The sequence below is a fragment of the Carcharodon carcharias genome, chromosome 5 (genome assembly GCF_017639515.1).
Source record: "Carcharodon carcharias isolate sCarCar2 chromosome 5, sCarCar2.pri, whole genome shotgun sequence".
In the NCBI taxonomy this organism is placed as follows: Eukaryota; Metazoa; Chordata; class Chondrichthyes; order Lamniformes; family Lamnidae; genus Carcharodon; species Carcharodon carcharias.
The window spans coordinates 75,468,508-75,489,503 of record NC_054471.1 but is presented as its reverse complement, the minus strand read 5'-3'; the positions used below and the strand labels follow the sequence as shown (position 1 = coordinate 75,489,503).

The window sequence follows — 20,996 nt, the reverse complement described above, 5'->3', positions numbered from 1 at the left end:
GGATTGAATATTATACCATCACCCAAAGAAGCCTCAGGGTGACAGTCAAACTGCTTAAAAATGACTCATTGTGTATAGATAGACCAGGGTGGATGCTTTTAGCTACGCGTGACATTGATGTGAGAACTGCTACACCAATCAACAAAACCCTTACCGGCTCAATCCTAGAAAATTGGCTCAAATCAGAGAGGAAATTAAATTTATGCTGGCCAATGATATAATTAAAACAAGTCAAAGTAGCTGCAGTTCTCCAGTCGTGCTGGTACCAAATGAAACCTGTTGGATGACTAAGATTCTGCATCGATTACAGGAAAGTTAGTGCTGCAATGACAACTGATTCTTATTCAATTTGCCAACTTGAGGGTTTCATTGATAGAGTTGGAAGTTCAGACTTTGCTAGTAAGATAGATTTGCTTAAAGGTTACTGGCATGTCCCACATCAAGCCAAAGAAATCTCCATTTTTGTAACCCTTGGACAGCCTATACCAATGTAAGGTTATGCCATTTGGAATGAAGAATACACCACCTACTTTTCAAAGATTGACAAACCAAGTAATCACTGAAATACACAACTGTGTTGTGTACATCAATGATCTATTGGTCTACAGTAACACTTGGGAAGAACATGTGGAAAACCTAAGTTCACCATTTGATAGGCTTCAAAAAGCTGATTTGGTGATAAATTTGGCAAAGTTTGTCAAGGCCAAAGTTACCTATTTGGGGCATGTCATGGGGCAAGATCAAGTGTTTCCCACAGAAGTTAAAGTTCAAGCAATTATGGACTTTCTAATCTCTGAAACAAAACAGGAAATACTACAGTGCCTCAGAATGTGTCAGTTCTACTGAAATAAAGGAAAATACTGTGGATGATGGAAATCTGAAACAAAAACAGAAAATGCTGGAAAAACTCAGCAGGTCTGACAGCATCTGTGGAGAGAGAAACAGAGTTAACGTTTTGAGTCTGTATGACTCTTCTTCAGAGCTGTTGAGATTTTTCAGCATTTTCTGTTATTTCGGTTCTACTGAAGTTTGTCCCAAAATTCAGCATGTTAGTCGCTTCATTAGCAAATTTGAAAATAAATAAAAGTTAAGGACAGTTTTGTCAGACCACCTTCAAGAGGTTAAAGACCAAATTAATACATGAACCTGTTTTGGCTGCTCTAAATTTCAATAAACCAATCAAAACGGCTAGTGATGTAGGAGTGGTGTTGCTACAAGATGAGGACACTGGTATAGATTGTCCAGTCAGCTACTTCTCCAGCAAACTTGGTACATACCAACAAAAATGTATATGTTTTGAATAATCAATGAGACACTTTAATTTAAACAAAACCAAAGTACCACAGATGCTGGCGATATCTAATAAAAACAAAGTGCTGTAAAAACTCAGCAGGTCTGGCAGCATCTGTGGAGAGAGAAACGGGGTTAACGTTTCGAGTCCAATATGACTCTTTTCTGGAAATGACCAATTTACACTGCTCATAACCCACTGGTGTTTCTGGAGAAGTTCTGCACGGAGAGTCTTGTTGTTTCGCTGGAGTTTGATGCTGCAGCTCTTCAACCTAAAAACTGTTTTTCTCAGAAACATGTTCAATGCGATTGCTGATACTCTGCCCAAAGTTTAAAGAAGGGGTGTAGGAGAGAAGGCAGGTTACCATAACTTAAAGGCTATGATGTTTGAATCCTGTTAATCCTTATTGTCACATTCACTTGCTTTGGTTGAACCGTTATAATTAATAGATAAGACATGAGTTAATTGCGAAATTAACGCAATAAGCTATTTGTTAAAAAGTTCAGTATGATTAGAATTTGTTATATATCAAAACTGCTGTAAAGAAAACGTTTACTCTTTTCTAAGGGAGGATGGGGGGGAGGGGGATGTGTGGTGGAATCTATGGTTTCAAAGCTTGTATTTTTTTTAGACAGACCGTAATTGAAGTGGGAAATGCAGAAAGGAAATTGAGTTTCCTTAGAAACAGGAAGGGTAAGACTGAAACTGAGACTGGAAACCAAAACTTCTGGGGAGACTGAAACTAGTTGAAACCACATAAAAGGATGCAGGGCCAGAGCTCAGGTGATGATTCCAGTGGTGCGGTACAGGCTGGCTGAAGAAGACAGAAGCTAGATCCAGAAGCTGAGAATAGGCAAGTATACAGCTGCTGCAGCTGTTTCTGTTACTTGAAGATAAAATTGGTGGATCTACTCCATCCATAAGCAGAATTGAGGCAGTTCTTCAGATGCGCACCATTTTTGGTGAAGACTGTGCCTGTGCAGCTCAGGTTGGCTGTGCACTGCTGTCAGCTGGGAATCAAGCTAAATCCTAGAAGAGGAGCTGAAATTCTTCATGAGAAAGGCAGAGTTTTGAAGGACTTTTGTGACTGAGACTGATGGCTGATTGGGCAGCCAAACTAATTCATAGGATCCATCTTAATTGTACCTGCTATTTGATGTGTAATTTATAGTTTATAAGCAACTGCAATTTGTCTGTTAATTCATGTTTAACTTATGTTGATTTTGGATTATAGAGAATAGGTGATTACCTAAGATAGTACTTGGTGTCTGCTTTGTATTGTAAAAATATTGCAGCAATGACATTGCATGGCTGCTAGCCAGCTTTTAAGTATTTCATCCAAATAATATGCTTCACAGGTGACTAGTTCCAATCCTCAGCCAAAAGCACCACAACCAGCAAGAGTCAACAACAACTTGCATTTATATAGCATCTCTAACAGTAAAACATATTTTGACACCAAGCCAAAGGAGGAGATATCAGGAAGGGTGAACAAAAGCTTCTTCAAAGTGGTAAGCTTTAAGGGGCACTGGAGATATTGAGGGAGTGAACTCCAAAACTTATGACTTAGACGCCGAAGGCACCGGAAGGAATGAAGGAATTCAAGAATACACAGAAGGTCCGAATTGCAGGGACGCCTAGCTCTTGCACAGTTGTTGGATTGGAGGAGGTTAAATCGGATAGGGATCCAGAGGAAGGGCCACAGCTGATGGGTTTCCTTCCCTGGCCCCATTCATGATGAGCAGCCAACAGGAACTCAAGCTACTGGCCAAGGATTGAACCTGGAGCCTTCCTTGTTTGTATGGTTCAGCCTTGCATCAAACCATATGCGTCAACACAGATAACAACACAGCAAAGTATAAGTCTTAAACCACTGGGAAAAAGCAGAAGGGAATTCTCTGCAATTTTACAGCTACCGGGTCAATTATTTCCCTTAATATATTTTTTGTGCAATAGAAATATAACTCTTTCCTTTGGAGAATATTTGATATGTTGTAAATCACACAATACTTTAGATTTTTTAATTGTAGAACACTCCTCTAATTCTGGCCTCTTGCCATTCCTGATTACACCATTAGTAGGCATACCTTCAGCTGCCTAGGCCCGAAACTCTGGAATTTCTTCCCTTAACAACTTAATCTCTCTCCTCCTTTAACATTCTCTTTAAAATCTACAGCTTTAAACAAATTTTTGTCCACCTGCCCTAATATCACCTTGTGATTTGGCATCAAATTTTGTTTTATAATGTTCGTGTGAAATGCCTTGAGGCATTTTATGGTAAGGCAAATTGATGTTACCAAATAAATAATTTTTTTCTGTAATTTTATACCACCTGGTTTCTAGTCTTAACATCATGAACGAGTAGGCCATTCACCACCAAGCATGTTCTGCGCTAGTTAATCACGGCAGATCTGTACCTCAACTCCATTTATCCACCTTTGCTCCCTATCTTGATACTCGACCTGACAAAAAACTTATCGATCTCAGTTTCAAAAGCTCAGATTATCCCAGCTTCCACAATTCCAAACTTCTGCTATGCTTTACGTGAACATGTGATTCCCCAATTTCCCACCTCAATGGCCAAACTCTAATTTCAAGATTTTGCTCCAATGTTCTTGAATCTTCCTCACAGGATTTTCTATCAACCATATTGAATTATTTTAACATTCTATTCCGATTATTTTCTGAATTGAAGGGAATATAAGCCAAGTTTATATATTCAATCACATGAGGGGGAAAGGAATAGAAGCTAATGCTGATGAGGTGAGGAGGAGAGGGATGGAAGGAGGCTCACGTGGACCATAAACACCAACATGGACCAGTTCAGCCAACAGCCCATTTCTATGCTATACATTCTTTGTAATTCTACATAAAGTTCAAGCAATTCAATCCTTGGTAAAAGTTGGAGGAAAATATTTCAGAAACCAGCATCCTGACCGCCCCCAGATTCAACACGCAAGGTGACACAGATAGGCCTGATCACAGAAAACAGCAACCATATTTGCAAATCTAGCTTCCAGGTAATAATCTCCCATCCCAGTTACCCCATGGGTCAGAGCTTCACTGTCAACAATCTGATGGAGATCCACCTTCAGGTGAACACAAGAAGCTACATATAACAGGTTGTGAAGTGCCCGCAACTCTGGTATCTAACACATGAAAGTCGAGCAACATGCACCAAATTTACTCATCACCAAAGGCTTAATCCAGATTCACAGCCTTTTGGCAAAATGTGGTAGTTGTGCCCTGACCCCAGGTAAATCTCTTAGTCTACCCCTCCCCAGCCTTTTGCCACATTGAACACAGGGGCCAAAGAAAGCCCTTTCATTGCATAGCTGAGATCTTGAAGAGGCCTCAGTTGGGCATTCCCACCAATTAATAACAATCTTTGTTCAGTCATGAATTCAGCCAAGGTATTAGCAGATGGGTGCATTCAAGGAGGGTACTGAGGCAGAGATAATATCATATCGAAGGTTCCACCAGGGCCAATCACCTCCAGGCCCCATTACAGTCCTGGTTGAAATTTGGGCTGAAGGCCAGCCTTTGTTTCCCATCTCAAACTGCCCTCAAGGTGGTGGTACTGGGCCAACTTCTTGAACCTCTGCAGTCTATCTTGCATAGGTACACCTACTGTTGGGAAGGGATTTCCAGGATTTTGACCCAGGAACAGTGAAGGAACAGTGATATTGTTCCAAGTTAGGATGGTGTGTGGTTTGGAGGGGAACTTGAAGGTGGTGGCATTCCCATGGATCTGCTGCCCTTATCCTTCTAGATGGTAAGGATGCAGGTTGGAGAGTGCTGTTGAAGAAGTCTTAGCGAGTTGCTGCAGTGCATCTATTGTATGTTACACACTGCTCCCATTTTGTGCTAGTGGTGGAGGGAGTGAATGTTTAAAGTGGTGGATGAGGTGTCAATCAAGCAGGCAAAAGCAAAATACTGTGGATGCTGGAAATCTGAAACAGAAACAGAAAATGCTGTAAAAACTCAGCAGGTCTAACAGCATCTGTGGAGAGAAAAAAAAAGTTAACATTTTGAGTTCGTACGGCTCTTCTTCAGAACTAAAGAGAAGCAAAACTTTAATTAAATTTATACTGTTTAAGGGGGGTGAAGCAGGTGAAGCTGGATAGAAGGCCAGTGATCGGTGGAGGCAAAGGAGAGATTGCCAGAGATGTCATTGACAAAAGGATGTTAATGATAGTGGTACTGGTTAAAGGAGGTGCTGATGGTGGCATTAAAATCAGAAAGCAGAATGTGATAATAACAGGACAAGGGTAAGCACTCTGGAAAGAACAACATGAACAAGTGACAGGTGGCCTTTGTAGGGGTGGGTGGGGGAGGGGACAGTAATGGGAAAAAAGATTGAAAATAGGATAAAAGGTGGGGATAAAACAATGGCTAAAAATAAATAAAAATAAGCGGATAAAAAATTAAAATTAGTATTGAAAAAAAGGGGACTTTAAAAAAGGGGGTGAGGATGGAGGGGAGAATTCATGGTCTGAAGTTGTTAAACTCAATGTTAAGTCCGGAAGGCTGTAAAGTGCCTAATTGGAAGATGAGGTGCTATTCTTCTAGTTTGCGTTGGGCTTCACTGGAACATTGCAGCAGGCCAAGGACAGACATGTGAGCATGAGAGCAGGATGGGGTGTTGAAGAGACAGGAAGGTCTGGGTCATGCTTGCGGACAGACCGAAGGTGTTCCACCAAAGCATCACCCAGTCTGCATTTGGTCTCTCCAATGTAGAGGAGACTGCATTGGGAGCAGCGAACGCAATAGACCAAATTGAAGGAGGTGCAAGTGAAGGCACTGCTTCACCCAAAAGAAGTGTTTGGGCCCTTGGACAGTGAGGAGGGAGGATGTAAAGAGGCAGGTATTGTACCTTCTGCAATTGCATGGGAAGGTGCCGTGAGAGGGGGATGAGGTGTTGGGGGTGATGGAGGAGTGGGCCAGGGTGTTCCAGAGGGAACGGTCCCTACAGAATGTCGACAGAGTGGGGGTAGTGGGGGTGGTGGGGAGGAGGAGAGGAGAGAAGAGAGAGAAGGAGAGAGAGAGAGAAGATGTGTTTGGTGATGGCATTATGCTGGAGTTTAAGGAAATGGCGGAGGATTCTCCACAGATGCTGTTAACTGTTTTTTTTCTCTCCACAGATGCTGTTAGACCTGCTGAGTTTTTCCAGCATTTTCTGAGCAAGTGGGCAACTTTGTCCTGGATGGTATCAAGCGAGAGTATTCCATCACACTCCTACTTGTTCCTTGTAGATTGTGGAGATTTGGGGAGCCAAGAGACGAGTTACTGGCCACAGAACTGCCAGCCTCTGACCTACTCTTCCAGTTACAGTATTTATATGACTGGTCCAGTGAAGCTTCTGGTCATTGGTAACCGCCAGGATGTTGATGGCAACAGTAATGCCATTGAATGTCAAGGCACGATGGTTAGATTCTCTCTTGTTGGAGATGGTCATTGCTTGGCACTTGTGTGGGGTGAATCTAACTTGCCACACATCAGCCTAAGCCTCAAAGTTGTCTAGGTCTTGCTGCATATTGGCACAGACTGCTTCAGTATCTGAGCAGTCTAGTACATCATCAGAAAACATCCCCACTTCTGTCCTTATGAAGGTGGGAAGTCATTCCTGAAGCAGTTGAAGATGGCTGTGAACGCCACCACCTGCATGTTCCCCTCCAAGCCACAAGTCATCCTAACTTGGAACTCTGCCTTTCCTTCCAGTTGCTTGGTCAAAATCCTGGATCTCCCAAACAGCATATGGACTGCAGTTAGAAGGCGGCTGACCACCACCTTCTGAAGGACAATTAGGGATGGACAACAAATGCCGGCCTTGCCAACAATGCTCACATCTCATGAATGAATAAAAATTAACTTCTTTAGAGGTAATACTTGGTCTATGTGATTTTTCTGGATTGGTTTCCATCACCTAAGGGAGGAAAATCAGAGAAGAATTTTCACAAGTGTTTCTTTTCCTCTATTTTTGTTTTTGCCTCTCCAGGTGATTCCACAGCTGCTGCTGGAAAGGGTGGGAAGAAGCAATTAGCCATAATGGTCCAGCTGGCCTTTCCTGCCTGTTACTTTTGTGTACGAGTATGGATAGGTTCCCCTGCCCCCAACCACCCAGATTACCTCCATCTCCCTATAACTCAGAGATCCACAATGCAACCAAACAAAAATCATAATTTAGAAGGGAAATGGAGGAGAAATTATACCTGGTACTTTCAGCCATCCGTCAACACATCTTCTCGCTTCTTCTGTAGCTGGCTGTCCCTGAATGAATTCCAACTCCTGCATGCCATGAGCATGTTGCGAATCCACCTTCTCCTGCACAAAAACACAGAATAAAAACCTAACATGCAAATTCACCAGTAATAGCTAACAGCTTGCAGCAACAGGGCAGGTTATGGTACAAAAAATAATAATGATAGCAGAGGGAGACTTACATCCAATGTAATGACATTACTATGAAATGATTTAAAGTCTCCCACAGAAGAAACATTTTAATTCAGTGTTACTCAACAGCAATCCTTATGGGAACTCATGGTCTTGAGCCACTTGAAAACGTGTGGTGTCCGATGCCGAGAGAAGTTTCCTCTCATGGGAAATCTGGAACTAGGGGGCACAATTTCAAGATGAGAGGTCTTCCATTAAAGACAGATGAGGAAGAATTTCTTCTCTGGGGGTCATTCTTTTTTGGAATTCTCTTCCCCAGGGAGCAGCGGAAGCTGGATCATTGAATATATTCAAGGCCGAGTTAGACAGATTTTTGATCTACTGGGGGTGAAGAGTTATGGGGTTGGGTAGTGGATAGACAGGAAAGTGGAGTTAAGGCCACAATCAGATCAGCCATGATCTTACTGAATGGCAGAGCAAATACGAAGGGGCCGAATGGCCTACTCCTGCACCTATTTCTTATGTTCCTATATATACATACATACATACACCTTGATTAAAGCACACGTAGGAGTACTGTGCACAGTTCTGGTCTCCATGTTATGAAAAGGTTATTGAGGCACTAGGGAAATGTGCAAACAAGATTCACAAGAATGTTACCATGACCGAGGAGATAATGATCAGGGAAAAGTGAACAGTCTGGGACTTTTAAAGAGCATATTTTTATTGTTTGGACTGTGGCTTTAAAAGTTACCATGGATGCAGTTTAGAAGAGATGTTCAATGGAGCAGGGAGAAGAAAATTTACAATGTTACTATCCTGGAACTGTGTGCTCCAGGTTGGACAGAATGGTGCTGGTAAGGAGACCTGGTTTAAGAGGGAACTGTCTAGCAACGGCGTTTTTATTGGCTCCTGACCAAGTGGCCAGGATCTATGTGAAGATAGTGCAGTAGATCAGCTCCTAGCCTGAAAAAAGGAAAGGCCTGTAGTTTTGTAAAACTCCAGTAATCCTGTCTTGGTAGCTAGCTGGCTATTCTTCACATTGCTGTATCCTGCTTTCTTTCAGTAACCCCTGTCAGGAGGAAAAGGGGGAAGATCACCAGAAGAGGCATTAAAAGCAAGTTTCAACCAGAGAGCCACAGACTGCAAATCCTGGGAGACCACCTCATGTCAGACGCAACAGCCTGCAAGAAATTTGGAAGAAAGCAATCAAAGTCAACCCATCTAATCCTGATCTCCAGATTGGTGCTATTGAACTGTTTTATCACACCCTTAAAATCCATGTTTTGTGTGTCTTATGTGTGCGTGTGTATGGGGTTAAGCAGGGGTAGAGTTTAAGTTATAGAGTTAAAAGTTAGCAGCTCATATTTCTTTCTTTTGCCACTGGTTAAAGTCAATTTGTTTAATAAACAGTTATTTACTTAAGTTTACAAACCTGGTGCTTGTATTCTTTTAACTTAAACAGCTAGGCAGAATTGGGCACTTTTGTGGGCTGATTAAATTTCTCACATTTGTCATAGCTTGGGGAGCAGTAGGGCTTGATACGACAGCGCACTGAGTCATGACAGACTCTTAACTATGGAAGAGAAGATTGAGAGGTGACTTTACAGAACTCTTTTAGGATTGAAAGTATTTGACAGGTTAGGCACAGAGCAGATGTTTTCCACTTGTGGGGGAGACTGTAACAAGGGGTCTACTTTCAGTGATCTAGCCTCCACAATTCTCTGGGGTAAAGAATTCCAGATACTTACTACCCTTTGAGAGAAGAAATTCCTTTGCATCTCAATTTTAAATGAGTGGCCCCTTATTCTGTAACTATGTCCCCTAGTTTGAGGCTCCCCCACTAGTGGAAACATTTTCTCAACATCTACCCTGTCAAGCCCCCTCAGGTCTTGTACATTTCAATAAGATCCCCCTCATTCTTCTAAACTCTAATGAACAAAGGCCTAACCTGATTAGCCATTCTTGATAAGTCAACCCCTTCATTCCAGGAATCAGCCTACTGAATCTCTTTTGAACTGTCTCCAAAGCCAGTATATCTTTTCTTAAATAAGGGGACCAAAACTGTACACAGTACTCCAGGTGCAGCCTCACCAACACCCTGTACAACTGTAACAAGACTTCCCTATTTTTAAACTCCAACCCTCGAGCAAAACAGGCCAAAATTCCATTTGCCTTCTTAATTACTTGCTGCACCTGCATGCTAACTTTTTGTGTTTCATGCAGAAGAACACCCAGATCCCATTGTGCTGCACTTTTTTTGGAGTCTCTCTCCATTCAAATAATAGTCTGACTTTTGATTCTTCCTACCAATGTTCATAGCCTCATACTTTCCTACATTAAACCCCATCTGCCAAGTTTTTGCCCACTCACTCAACCTGTCTATATCCCCTTACAGATTCCTTATGTTCTCATAACGTGCCCTCTTACCTATTTTTGTATTGTCAGCAAATTTGGATACATTACACTCTGTCCCCCTCCTCCAAGTCAGTAATACAGATAGTAAATAGTTGAGGCCCTAGGACTGATCCTTGTGGCACTCCACTATTTATACCTTTCCAACCTGAAAAAAGACCCATTAATCCCAACTCTGTCTTCTATGTGTTAACCAATCCTCAATCCATGCTAATACATTACTCCCAATACAATGAGCTCCTATCTTGTACAATTACCTTTTATGTGGCACCTTATCAAATGCCTTCTGGAAATCCAAATAGACTACATCTACCGGTTCCCCTTTATCAACTCTGCTTGTTATATCCTCAAAGAACTCTAGCAAATTTTTCAAACATGATTTCCCTTTCACAAAACCACATTGACTCTGATTGCATTAAGCTTTTCTAAATGTCCTGCTATTTCTTCTTCAATAATGGACTCTAGCTCTTGGTAAACCTTCTAGGTCACGCTTAAACTTGCTAGCAGCAAAAGACTCCAACAGGAACAGCTGAAAGCTAGTCTCAAAAAATTACAGCAGCTCTTTCTATGTTGCAATGTAATCAAAACAGTGCAGCAAGCTGAGGCAGGGGTCAACTTGACACTCAGACTCAAGTTCATTGCTTCTGAGTTGTCAGGCTGCTTGTCAGCCATCCAGTACTGGGTAAGCAGAAATTTCCTCCACTAAATATTGGAAAACTGAAGCCATTACCTTCAGTGGCCGCCCCCCACCCACCCCCCACCCCGACCCCACGCTCCACCCCACCCTGATGCTCTCTAGCCACTGACTCTCCCTGGTAACTGTCTAATGTTGAACCAGACTGTTAGCAACTTGTGTGTCATGTTGGACCCCAAGATGAGCTCCAACCACATATCCATGCCATCATCAAGACTACCCACTTCCACCTCCACATTATCGCCCGACTCCACCTTGCCTCAGCTCATGTGTTGCTGGAACCCTCATTCTTGCCTCTAGGCTTGCCTATACCAGTGCACCACAGGCTGGGGTCCCATGTTCTACAATCCACAAACACAAACTAATCCAAAATACTGCTGCCTGTATCCAAATTTGCACCAAGTCCCATTCACCCATTATCCATGCTCGCTGATTTACATTTGCTCGTGGTTAAGCAACGACCCATTTTAAAATCTTCACCTTCGTTTCCAATCCCTTGATGAAATTGCCCCTGCCTACCTTCGTAATACCATCCTCACTCTCAAGAAACAAACCTCTAAAAATCAAGTTGTCTGGTATATAAATCATAAGTTGCTATATTTTTTCCAAACATAAACAAGTAAAGAAAAGAACCTGAAAAAGACACAGAATTAACAAAAAGGAAAAGGAAATATATCTCCCTGTAATCTCCTGTCAAATATTAAATGGCATAGGAACAATGACCTCATTTGACGCCCAGGAAAAAACACTAAACACTATGTTAATCTAGACACTACTTAACAAGTGAAAATGCTGTCAACGAGGAGATTACATTGAACTGGAAAAAACAGGAGTCAGAGCTGGAAAGATAGCTAAAAGCAAGATGCACAAACAGCTTCTTCTGAAGGGGCTAGTTCTCAGTCTAACGAAATATTAGGGCTTTCTGGCTGACTAAATAATCTTCAAAATATGTACACCACTGGTCTGACAAATCTTTCACTAATCTTCCACTGTAAAATATAAATAATTCACACAAAGTGAATAAAAAGCATCTGAAGTTTCACCTTTCAAACACTGCAAATCTCATCATCAGCACAGCGTTTCTCAAACTTTTTCAGTCAAAGGGCCCTTTTTCAAAAGGATGAGTAACCACAGACCCCCATCCAAATTATGCCATATTCATAATACAATCTGCTGCATGTAAATAGTGTTTTAATAAGGTTTTTAAGAAAACAGATATTTACTTAGAAGCATAGCAGTGAGAACCATAGAAAAGTTTCAGCACAGAAGGAGGCCATTCAGCCTATCTTGTCCATGCCAGCCCAAGGACACCCAGGTGCCCTTTCTAATCCCACCTTCCTGGACCCGGACCATAGTCCTGCAGCTTACAGCACTTAAAGTGCAGATCCAGATACTTTTTAAAAGAGTTTAGAGTTTCTGCCTCCACCATCAACTTGGGCAGTGAATTCCAGACACCCACTAACCTCTGCGTAAAAAAGTTCTTCCTTATGTCCCCACTACACCTTCTGCCACTTATCTTGAATCTATGTCCCCTGGTTCTAGAATTCTCCACCAAGGGAAACAGTTTTATCCTATCCACTCTATCTATTCCCCTCAATTTTGCACACCTCAATCAAGTCACCTCTCAGCCTTCTTTGTTCTAAGGAAAATAACCGCAACCTATCCAATCGCTCCTCGTAGCTACACTTTTCTGACCCTGGCAACAATCTTGTAAAACTCCTCTGCACTCTCTCCAGAACTATTGCGTCCTGTAGAGTCACTTATGGCAGAGGAGGGGGCCATTTGGCTCATCAAATCTGTGCCAGCTCTCCATAGAGGAAACCAGTCCTATTCTTCTGCTTTATCCCCATAGCCCTGCAAGTTTACATTGTTTACATCAGTGAAATGGCCCTCAAACTGTAAAGACTGTAACAAAACAGACCAGGCAAAGCAAGGGATAAAAGGATAATTGCAGATGCACTAACATGCTCGAGCACACCAACTGAACTGCTTTGACAAGTGGTTAAAGACCGCCTATATTACTGGCGTACAGACAGAATCAGTTCACAGATCACATATATACAAAGTGCTATTGGCCAAATGATTATTAACAGCAATCTTGCCATATTTAGAAGGTTAATACCTCAAAGCAGGCTATAATTTGAACATAAAACATTACTTCTCAAAGTACAGGTTTCTTTCTTCCAATTTGATGAGCCAAATGGCCCCCTCCTCTTCCAATTCCATTCCAGAGTACTGACCTGAACACAACGTTCTTGAGAATATTTTACAGGCCTGTTCAAACCCAGCCCAGCTCTTCAGGGTTATTTAATCGCTCAATGAATTTACATTATTGCAACATCATGGAGGATTTCAGTCAGACTGACAAATAGTAAAGGCTTAAATATTCCTTGGAGTTTAAACAGTTCTTGGGAAATTTAATGGTGTTGTCTAAAATGATCGAAGGATTAGTTAGGATAGCTACAAAGAAACTACTCGGTCTCATGAAGGAATCCAAAATAGGGATGAGGGGCGCAATTCTGAAACTAGGTCTCAGTAATCTACAAGTGAAATTGGGAAGCACTTTTTGCAAAGAGCAGTAGGAATCCGAAAGCATTCAATGCTGGGTCAACTGAAACACTGACATCAACAGGTTGGGCCCAGTTAGATCAGTTGGCTAGATAGCTAGTGTGGGGATCAGAATAATGATAACAGCAAGGGCTCGATTCCCGTCCTGGCTGAGATAGACTTCAGACCTGCCCCTGAGAGTGGAAGGCACTGGCAAACCATCACTGATGAAAACCGTCAAGAAAAAAGCTCAGGATGAAGCACCAGTGGACAATGAGCCAAGGACCTGCCTTCAGGCAGCGCACACATACCATACCATCAAGAGATTATTATTAAGTAAATATTTCAAAGGATATGGAACGAATATCCAGAATCTTTTAGCAAATGTGCACTGGTTGCATATTTCAAACAGTATAACTGCTGACTCATTCAGCTGTTTAAACACTCCTTCACCAGTTGGGGAAATTGGAAATAAAATAAAGTTGTGTATTTATATAGCACCTTTCAAAATCTCAGGGTGTTCCAAAGCCCTTTATAGTCAATTAAGCAGTTCTGAAGTTTGGTCACACATGTAATGTGGGAAACGAAGCAGCCAATTTGCACACAGCAAGCTCACACAAAGCCTCCTCCCACCCTTCTTGATCTACCCTTACCTGCATAATCTTCTATTCCTTTCACAATCACATTTATCTAGTTTTTCCTTAAGTACAGTGATACTATTTGCCTCAAGCACTCCATAACATTTGTTATGTTATGATATAACAATCATGTGGTTATATGATATAACCACATTAACTTACGTGGTTATAAATTCCACATTATAACCATCTTCTAGGTAAGAGGTTTCTCTTGAATTCCCTATTGAATTTATTAGGGATGACTGGATATTTATGACCCCTTGTTTTGGTCCCGGATAAATGGAAACATTATCTTTATGTCTATCCTATCAAATCCCTCCATAATTTTAAAGACCTCTATTGGATTATTCCTTGGCCTTGGCTTTTCAAGAGAAAAGAGCTCCAGCCTTTTCCATCTTTCCTGATAACCAAACCTTCTCCACTCTTATCCTTGAGAATCTATTTACCAACTTCTCCAGTGCCTTTATGTCCTGTTGGTAAAAACTGTTCACAATATGCTGAGGGTGGTATAAACAAAGGTTCAATACAAGTTTACCAAAACTCGTCGGCTTTTCATTTCTACAGCTCTAGAAAAAAAACGTCAGGATTAGGCTTAAAAACAGAAAATGAAGAAAATACTCAACAGGTCAGACAAAATCTGTGGTGAGAGTAACATGGCTAACATTTAGAATTAAAGACCTCTTGCCAGGAAAGTTCAAGATGTGACAGGTTTCAAGTACAGAGGCAGGGAAGGGGAAGAACAAAACTGAACCACTGTGATAGGGTGGATGACAGGAAAGATTAAATGATGGTGGAAGGCAAAAGGGGATGGTAATGGGACAAACGATGAAAAGATAAGTCTAGAGGGGGTACAAATGGGCCTAGCCAGGATTATTACCACCAGCTGCCATCTGAAAAAATGGGGACAGAGGATATGATCTGAAATTGTTGAACTCAATGTTGAGATTGGAAAGCTGTCAAGTGCTTAATATAGGAAGATGAGGTGTTTGTCCTCAAGCTTCTGCTAAGCTTCATTAGAACAGCGTAGAAGGCTGAGGACAGAGACATCAGTGTGGGAGCAAAGTAGAGGATTAAAAATAAAACAGGCAACTGAATCAGGATCACAAATGTGGACTGAATGGAGGTGTTCCGCAAAGCAGTTACTCAATCTGCATTTGGTCTCCTCAATGCAGAGGAGCAAATACGAAGTTGAGAGAAGTACAAGTAAATTGCTGTTTCACCTGGAAGGAGTGTTTGGGCCTTTGCATGGTGGAAAGAAAACAGTTAAAATTGCAGGCATCACCTACACTTGAGTGGGAAAAGAGATAGAGTGGGGAGTGATTGAATCAGGGTGTTAAAGGAAACAGATCCTTTGGAATACTGAAAGTAAGAGGAAGTGTTTCAAGGTGGCATCATGCTAGATATGGCATAAATGCCAGAGGATGATCAGTTGAATGAGGAGGTTAATGTGACGATTGACGAGGATCAATTTTTAACCAATTTACTGGAGTTTTTTGAAGGAGTAAAATGTGCAGTGGATAAAGGGGAGCCTGTAGACGTACTATACTTGGATTTCCTGAAGGCATTTGATAAGGTGCCACATCAAAGATTACTACGAAAAATAAAAGTGCATGGTGTAGGGGTAACATATTAGCATGGATAGAGGATTGGCTGGCTGACAGAAAGCAGAGAGTATACATAAATGGGTCTTTTTCTGATTGGCAGGGTGTGATGAGTGGAATCTCACAGGGATCTGTACTGGGGCCTCAACTTTTTACGATTTACATTAATGACTTAGATGGGGAAGTGAAGACATGGTAGCAAAATTTGCAGATAAAACAAAGATAGACAGGAAAGTATTTTGCGAAGAGGACATGAGGAGGTTGCCAATGGATATAGATAGGTTGAGTAAGCGGACAAAGATCTCGCAAATGGAGTTTAATGTGGGAAAATGTGAAGTTGTTCACTTTGGCAGGGTGAACAAAAAAGCAGAGTATCACTTAAATGGGACCGTAAAATCACAAGGCTTAGGAGCAGCAGTAGGCCATTCGCCCATGAATTCTGCTTCACCATTCAATTAGATCATGGCTGATCTGATAATCCTCAACTCCACTTTCCTGCCTTTTCCCCATAATGCTTGATTCTCTTACTGATTAAAAATCTGTCTATCTCAGCCTTGAATATAGTTAACGACCCAGCCTCTACAGCCCTTTACGGTAAAGAATTCCACGGATTTACTACCCTCAGAGAAGAAATTCCTCCTCATCTGTTCTAAATGGGCGTCCCCTTACTCTGAGATTATACCCTCTGGTCCTAGACTCACCTACAAGAGGAAATAACCTCTCAGCATCTACCCTGACAAGCCCCCTAAGAATCTTACATGTTTCAATAAGGTCGCCTCTCATTCTTCTAAACTCCAATTAGTACAGGCCCAACCTACTCAACCTCTCCTCAGAAGGAAATCCCTCCATCCCTGGGATCAATCTAGTGAACCTTCTCTGGGCTGCCTCCAATGCCAGAATATCTTTCCTAACATAAGAGGGCCAAAACTGTTCATAGTATTCTAGCTGTGGTCTAACTAGTGCCTTGTATAGTTTTAGCAAAACTTCCCTATTTTTATACGGCATTCCCTTTGAAATAAAGGCCAACATTCCAATTGCCTTACCTTAACTATTACTGCTGAACTTCAGTCTTTCTCCATTTAAGTAATATTCAGCTCCTCTATTCTTCCTGCCAGAGTGCACAATCTCACATTTTCCCACATTATATTCCAACTGCCATGTTTTTGCCCGCTCACTTAATCTGTCTATATTCCTCTGTAGACTCTTTGTGTCATCCTCAACACTTGCCTTCCCACCTATTTTTGTGTCATTCACAAACTTGGCGATAGTACATTAATTTCTCTCATCCAAGTCATTAGTATATACTGTAAATAATTGTGGCCCCAGCACTGATCCCTGTAACGCTCCACTAGTTACAGGTTGCCATCCTGAAAATGCCCCCTGTATCCCAACTCTCTGTCTTCCATTAGTTACCCAGTCCTCTATCCATGCTAATATACTACCTCCAACACCATGGGCTCTTATTATTAACCTATGTGTGCATAGGTTATCGAGCACCTTTTGAAAATCCATATATATTACATCAACTGGCTCCCCTTTATCTATCCTGCTTGTACCTCTTCAAAGAATTCTAATAAATTTGTCAGGCATGATTTCCCCTTCATGAAGCCAAGCTGACTCTGCTTGATTATATTATGCATTTCTAAATGCTCTACTATTACATCCTTTATAATAGACTCTAACATTTTCCCAATGACAGATGTTAAGCTAACTGGCCTATAGTTACCTGTTTTTTTGTCTCCCTCCCTTTTTGAATAAGGGTGTTACATTAGCAGTTTTCCAATCCTCTAGGACTTTTCCAGAATCTAAGGATTCTTGGAAGATTATTACCAGTGCATCCACTATCTCTGTAGCTACTTCCTTTAATACATGCAATCCATCAGATCCAAGCGACTTATCGGCCTTTAGCCCCATTAGTTTCCCTAGTACTTATTCTCTAGTGATAGTTATTGTATTTATTTCCTCCCCCCCTTTTGACCCATGATTATTACTATTTTTGGTATGCTATTAGTGTCTTCTACATGAAGACTGATGCAAAGTATTTATTCAACTCCTCTGCCATTTCCTGGTTCCCCATTATTATTTCCCAGCCTCATTCTCTAAGGGGCCTATATTGGCTTTGGCCTCCCTCTTCCTTTTTATATATTTAAAGAAGCTCTTACTGCCCATTTCTATATTACTTGCTAATTTACCCTCAAAGTTACCCCTCAAAGGACAGCTGCATAATTCTGAGGTGCAGAGGGATCAAGTTGTTTATAGTATATGAGTCACAAAAAGTTAGTATGCAGGTACAACAAGTAATTAAGGAGGCTAATGGAATGCTATCTTTTATTACAAGAGGGATTGAACATAAAAGTAAGAATGCTATGCTTCAGTATACAGGGCATTGGTGAGACCACACCTCAAATACTGTGTGCAGTTTTGGTCTCCTTATTTAAGGAAGGATGTAAATGCATTGGAGGTGATTCAAAGGAGGTTTATTAGATTGATACCTGGAATGAGTGGATTGTATTGTGAGGAAAGGTTGGACAGACTGGGCTTGTTTCCACTGGAGTTTAGAAGAGTGAGAAGTGATTTGATTGAAGTAAACAAGATCCTGAACAGCCTGGACAAGGTGGACATCGAAAGGATGTTTCCTCTTGTGGGTGAGTCCAGATCTAGTGGGCACTGTTTTAAAATGAGGGGTCGCCCTTTTAGGACAGAGATGAGGAGAATTTTTTTCTGAAAGTTTTGCGACTTTGGAATTCTCTGCCTCAGGTGGTGGAGATGGAGGTCACTGAATATTTTTAATGTAGAGGTAGATAGATTCTTGTTAGGCAATGGAATCAATGGTTATTGGAGTTAGATGGGAATGTGGAAATCGAAACACAAGATCTTATTGAATGGCGGAGCAGGCTCGAGGGGCCGAATGGTCTACTCCTGTTCCTATTTCTTATGTTCCTATGGTCTTATGGCAAGGGGAACCTTACCGTCGTTTTGATTAGACACTTTACAAACTCCCAAACTACATACTGAGTTCAACAATTTGAGATAATAACCTGTGCCCACCATTTGTTTCAAACAGCAGTTGTTGTTGATAATTCTGATATTTCCATTTATACCTCCTTGGTTTCTTTACTTGTCGTGTTACCATTTCCTTTTGTCTTGTCCACCATCCTAGCCCATTAGTCATTTAATCTCTTATTTACGACCTCATCAAAGGCCTTGGCTTTTGTTCTTTGCGTCCCTCCACACTTGCCTAAAACCTGCTACATCTCTGACCTCTTCCAGTTCTGACCAGAGGTTATCAACCTGAAACATTAGCTGTTTCTCACTCCATGGGTGCTACCTGACGTGGAGAATTTTCAGCATTTTTTGTTCTTTCAGATTTCCAGTATTCTGTAGTATTTTTATTTTGTACCCAATGCTTGGTTTGTTTGTTTATTTAATGGCCTTATTAATCTGTGTCACAACTTTTAGTCACTGGTGTATCTGTACCCTGAGGTCACCTTGGCTTGCTACACATTATTCAAACAGAATATGGCTTCCTTATTCTTCCTATCAAATTGAAAATCCTCACTTATCTATATGGAAATTAATTTACCAATTGCACTCCAGTATATAAGTTCATCAATGTCTTGGGTATAATCAGTAGTCTAAGATGCATCCCATTACTCAAGTATTCTTAAAGAAAACCATGCATCCTGTTCTTCAACATCAATGTGCATTACTTAATATTTATTCACATTAAGCTCCACCATTCTATAATCTATGAGTATCCACGCTTTTGGTTCTGATGGATCAGTACACACTACAAGAGTCTCAAGCAGCACAGTTAAAATCCAAATCCAGGCTCATATTCAATCATATGAATCTCAAGAGTTGCTCATACTAACAGGTCTTTGTACTCTGACTTAGGATTTAGCCAACAATGATGCAACATCACTTAAAATGATCCTACTCAAACCTAAAGGTCTACAAACTTCAAACGGGGGAATCTTTAGAAAGGAAGAAAAAGCAAAGAATAAAGCAGAGATGTATTTATAGTCGCACCTTTTACAATCTCAGGATGTCCCAAAATGCTTTACTGCTAATTAAGCACTTTTGTCTTTGCTATTATCATGGAGGGAAGCCTAACATCCAATTTGTGTACCGCAAGATCCCACAAGCAGCAATGTTATACCAGCCAGATGACTTGTTTTGCATTGATGCTGATTGAAGGACAAATGCTGGTCCAGGAAACTAGGGATAACTCCTCCAGCTCTTTTTTTAATTTCTACCATAGCAGTCACTGCCCTTCAATAAAAGCACTTCACTGGTTATCTTGCACTTTGGGACCTCCTGGGGTCATGAAAGCCCCTACTTTAAAAACAAGTCTCATTCTCCTCCTGCATCAGCGTCTTCTGAATTATACCTGTCTGATTTTTGCTCTTCCTGTCCCAAAACTTAAAGCTAATATGGGTACAGGATTCCTTGGGCACTATCCCCAACTGCCTGCTCTTTAGGCTTAAGCAGTCAAACTATCTGGTGCAGTAGATGTCCCTGGACCAGAGGTGGCCGCATTGACAGCTACATTCACTGCAGGGATATCTCACAAATTTACAACCCACAGCATGACAGGAAATTAGCAGCAGCGAAACTTTTGCAACCAACCATTTTTAAATGTATACTTTGTAATGATATTGATGGGGAGGAAGGCTTTTGCATGTAATTAGATTTGACTTTTATTGTACAGAAACAGGTCATTTGACCCTACTGGTCCATGACAGTGTCTGTGCTCTACATAAGCCTCCTTACATTCCTCTTCATCTAAACCTATTAACGTATCCTTCTATTCTTTTCTTCTCGTGTGATTATCTAACTTCCTCTTAAACGCATCTACCCACTTGAAGTGCCCCAAGTCACAAGGCTATGGACTAAGCTGGAAGGTGGGATTTGACTGGTCAGCTCTTGTTTTGGCTAACACAAGACACAATGGGCTGAATATGTCACAACTTTCTGTGTCATAAATTTCTATGATCTAGCCTCTTAACAGCTGAACAAGGTGGTCTAATAAGCATGTTGAATGCTGTCCTTTATTGGGCGAGGTATTGAATACAAAAGTAGGGATTTAATGATGAAACTGTATAAAACGCTGGTTAGGACACAGCTGGAATTTTGAGTACAGTTCTGGCCGCCACATTACAGGAAGGACATAATTGCTCTGGAGAGTGCACAGGGGAGATTTACAAGAATATTACTAGGACTTGAAAATTGCAGCTATGAGAAGAGATTCAATAGGCTAGGGTTGTTTCCCTTAGAACAGAGGAAACTAAGGAGTGACCTAATTGAGGTGTACAAAATTACGAGCGGCCTAGACAGGGTAGACAAGAAAGATCTGTTTCCCTTTGCTGAGGAGTCAATTATCAGGGGGCATAGATTGAAGGTGATTGGTAGAA

At 41.3% G+C, this 20,996-nt stretch overlaps 1 protein-coding gene across 4 annotated transcripts in view; it reads right to left on the bottom strand.

The window, feature by feature from the left end:
* znf451 (zinc finger protein 451) overlaps nt 1-20,996 on the bottom strand; it is a 79,888-nt gene that overhangs the window by 35,119 nt on the left and 23,773 nt on the right. For all 4 annotated transcript variants that reach the window (XM_041188167.1, XM_041188170.1, XM_041188169.1 and 1 more), the window contains one exon: nt 7,504-7,615. In XM_041188167.1, coding sequence (XP_041044101.1) covers nt 7,504-7,615 — 112 coding nt within the window. The remainder of the gene's footprint in view (nt 1-7,503; nt 7,616-20,996) is intronic.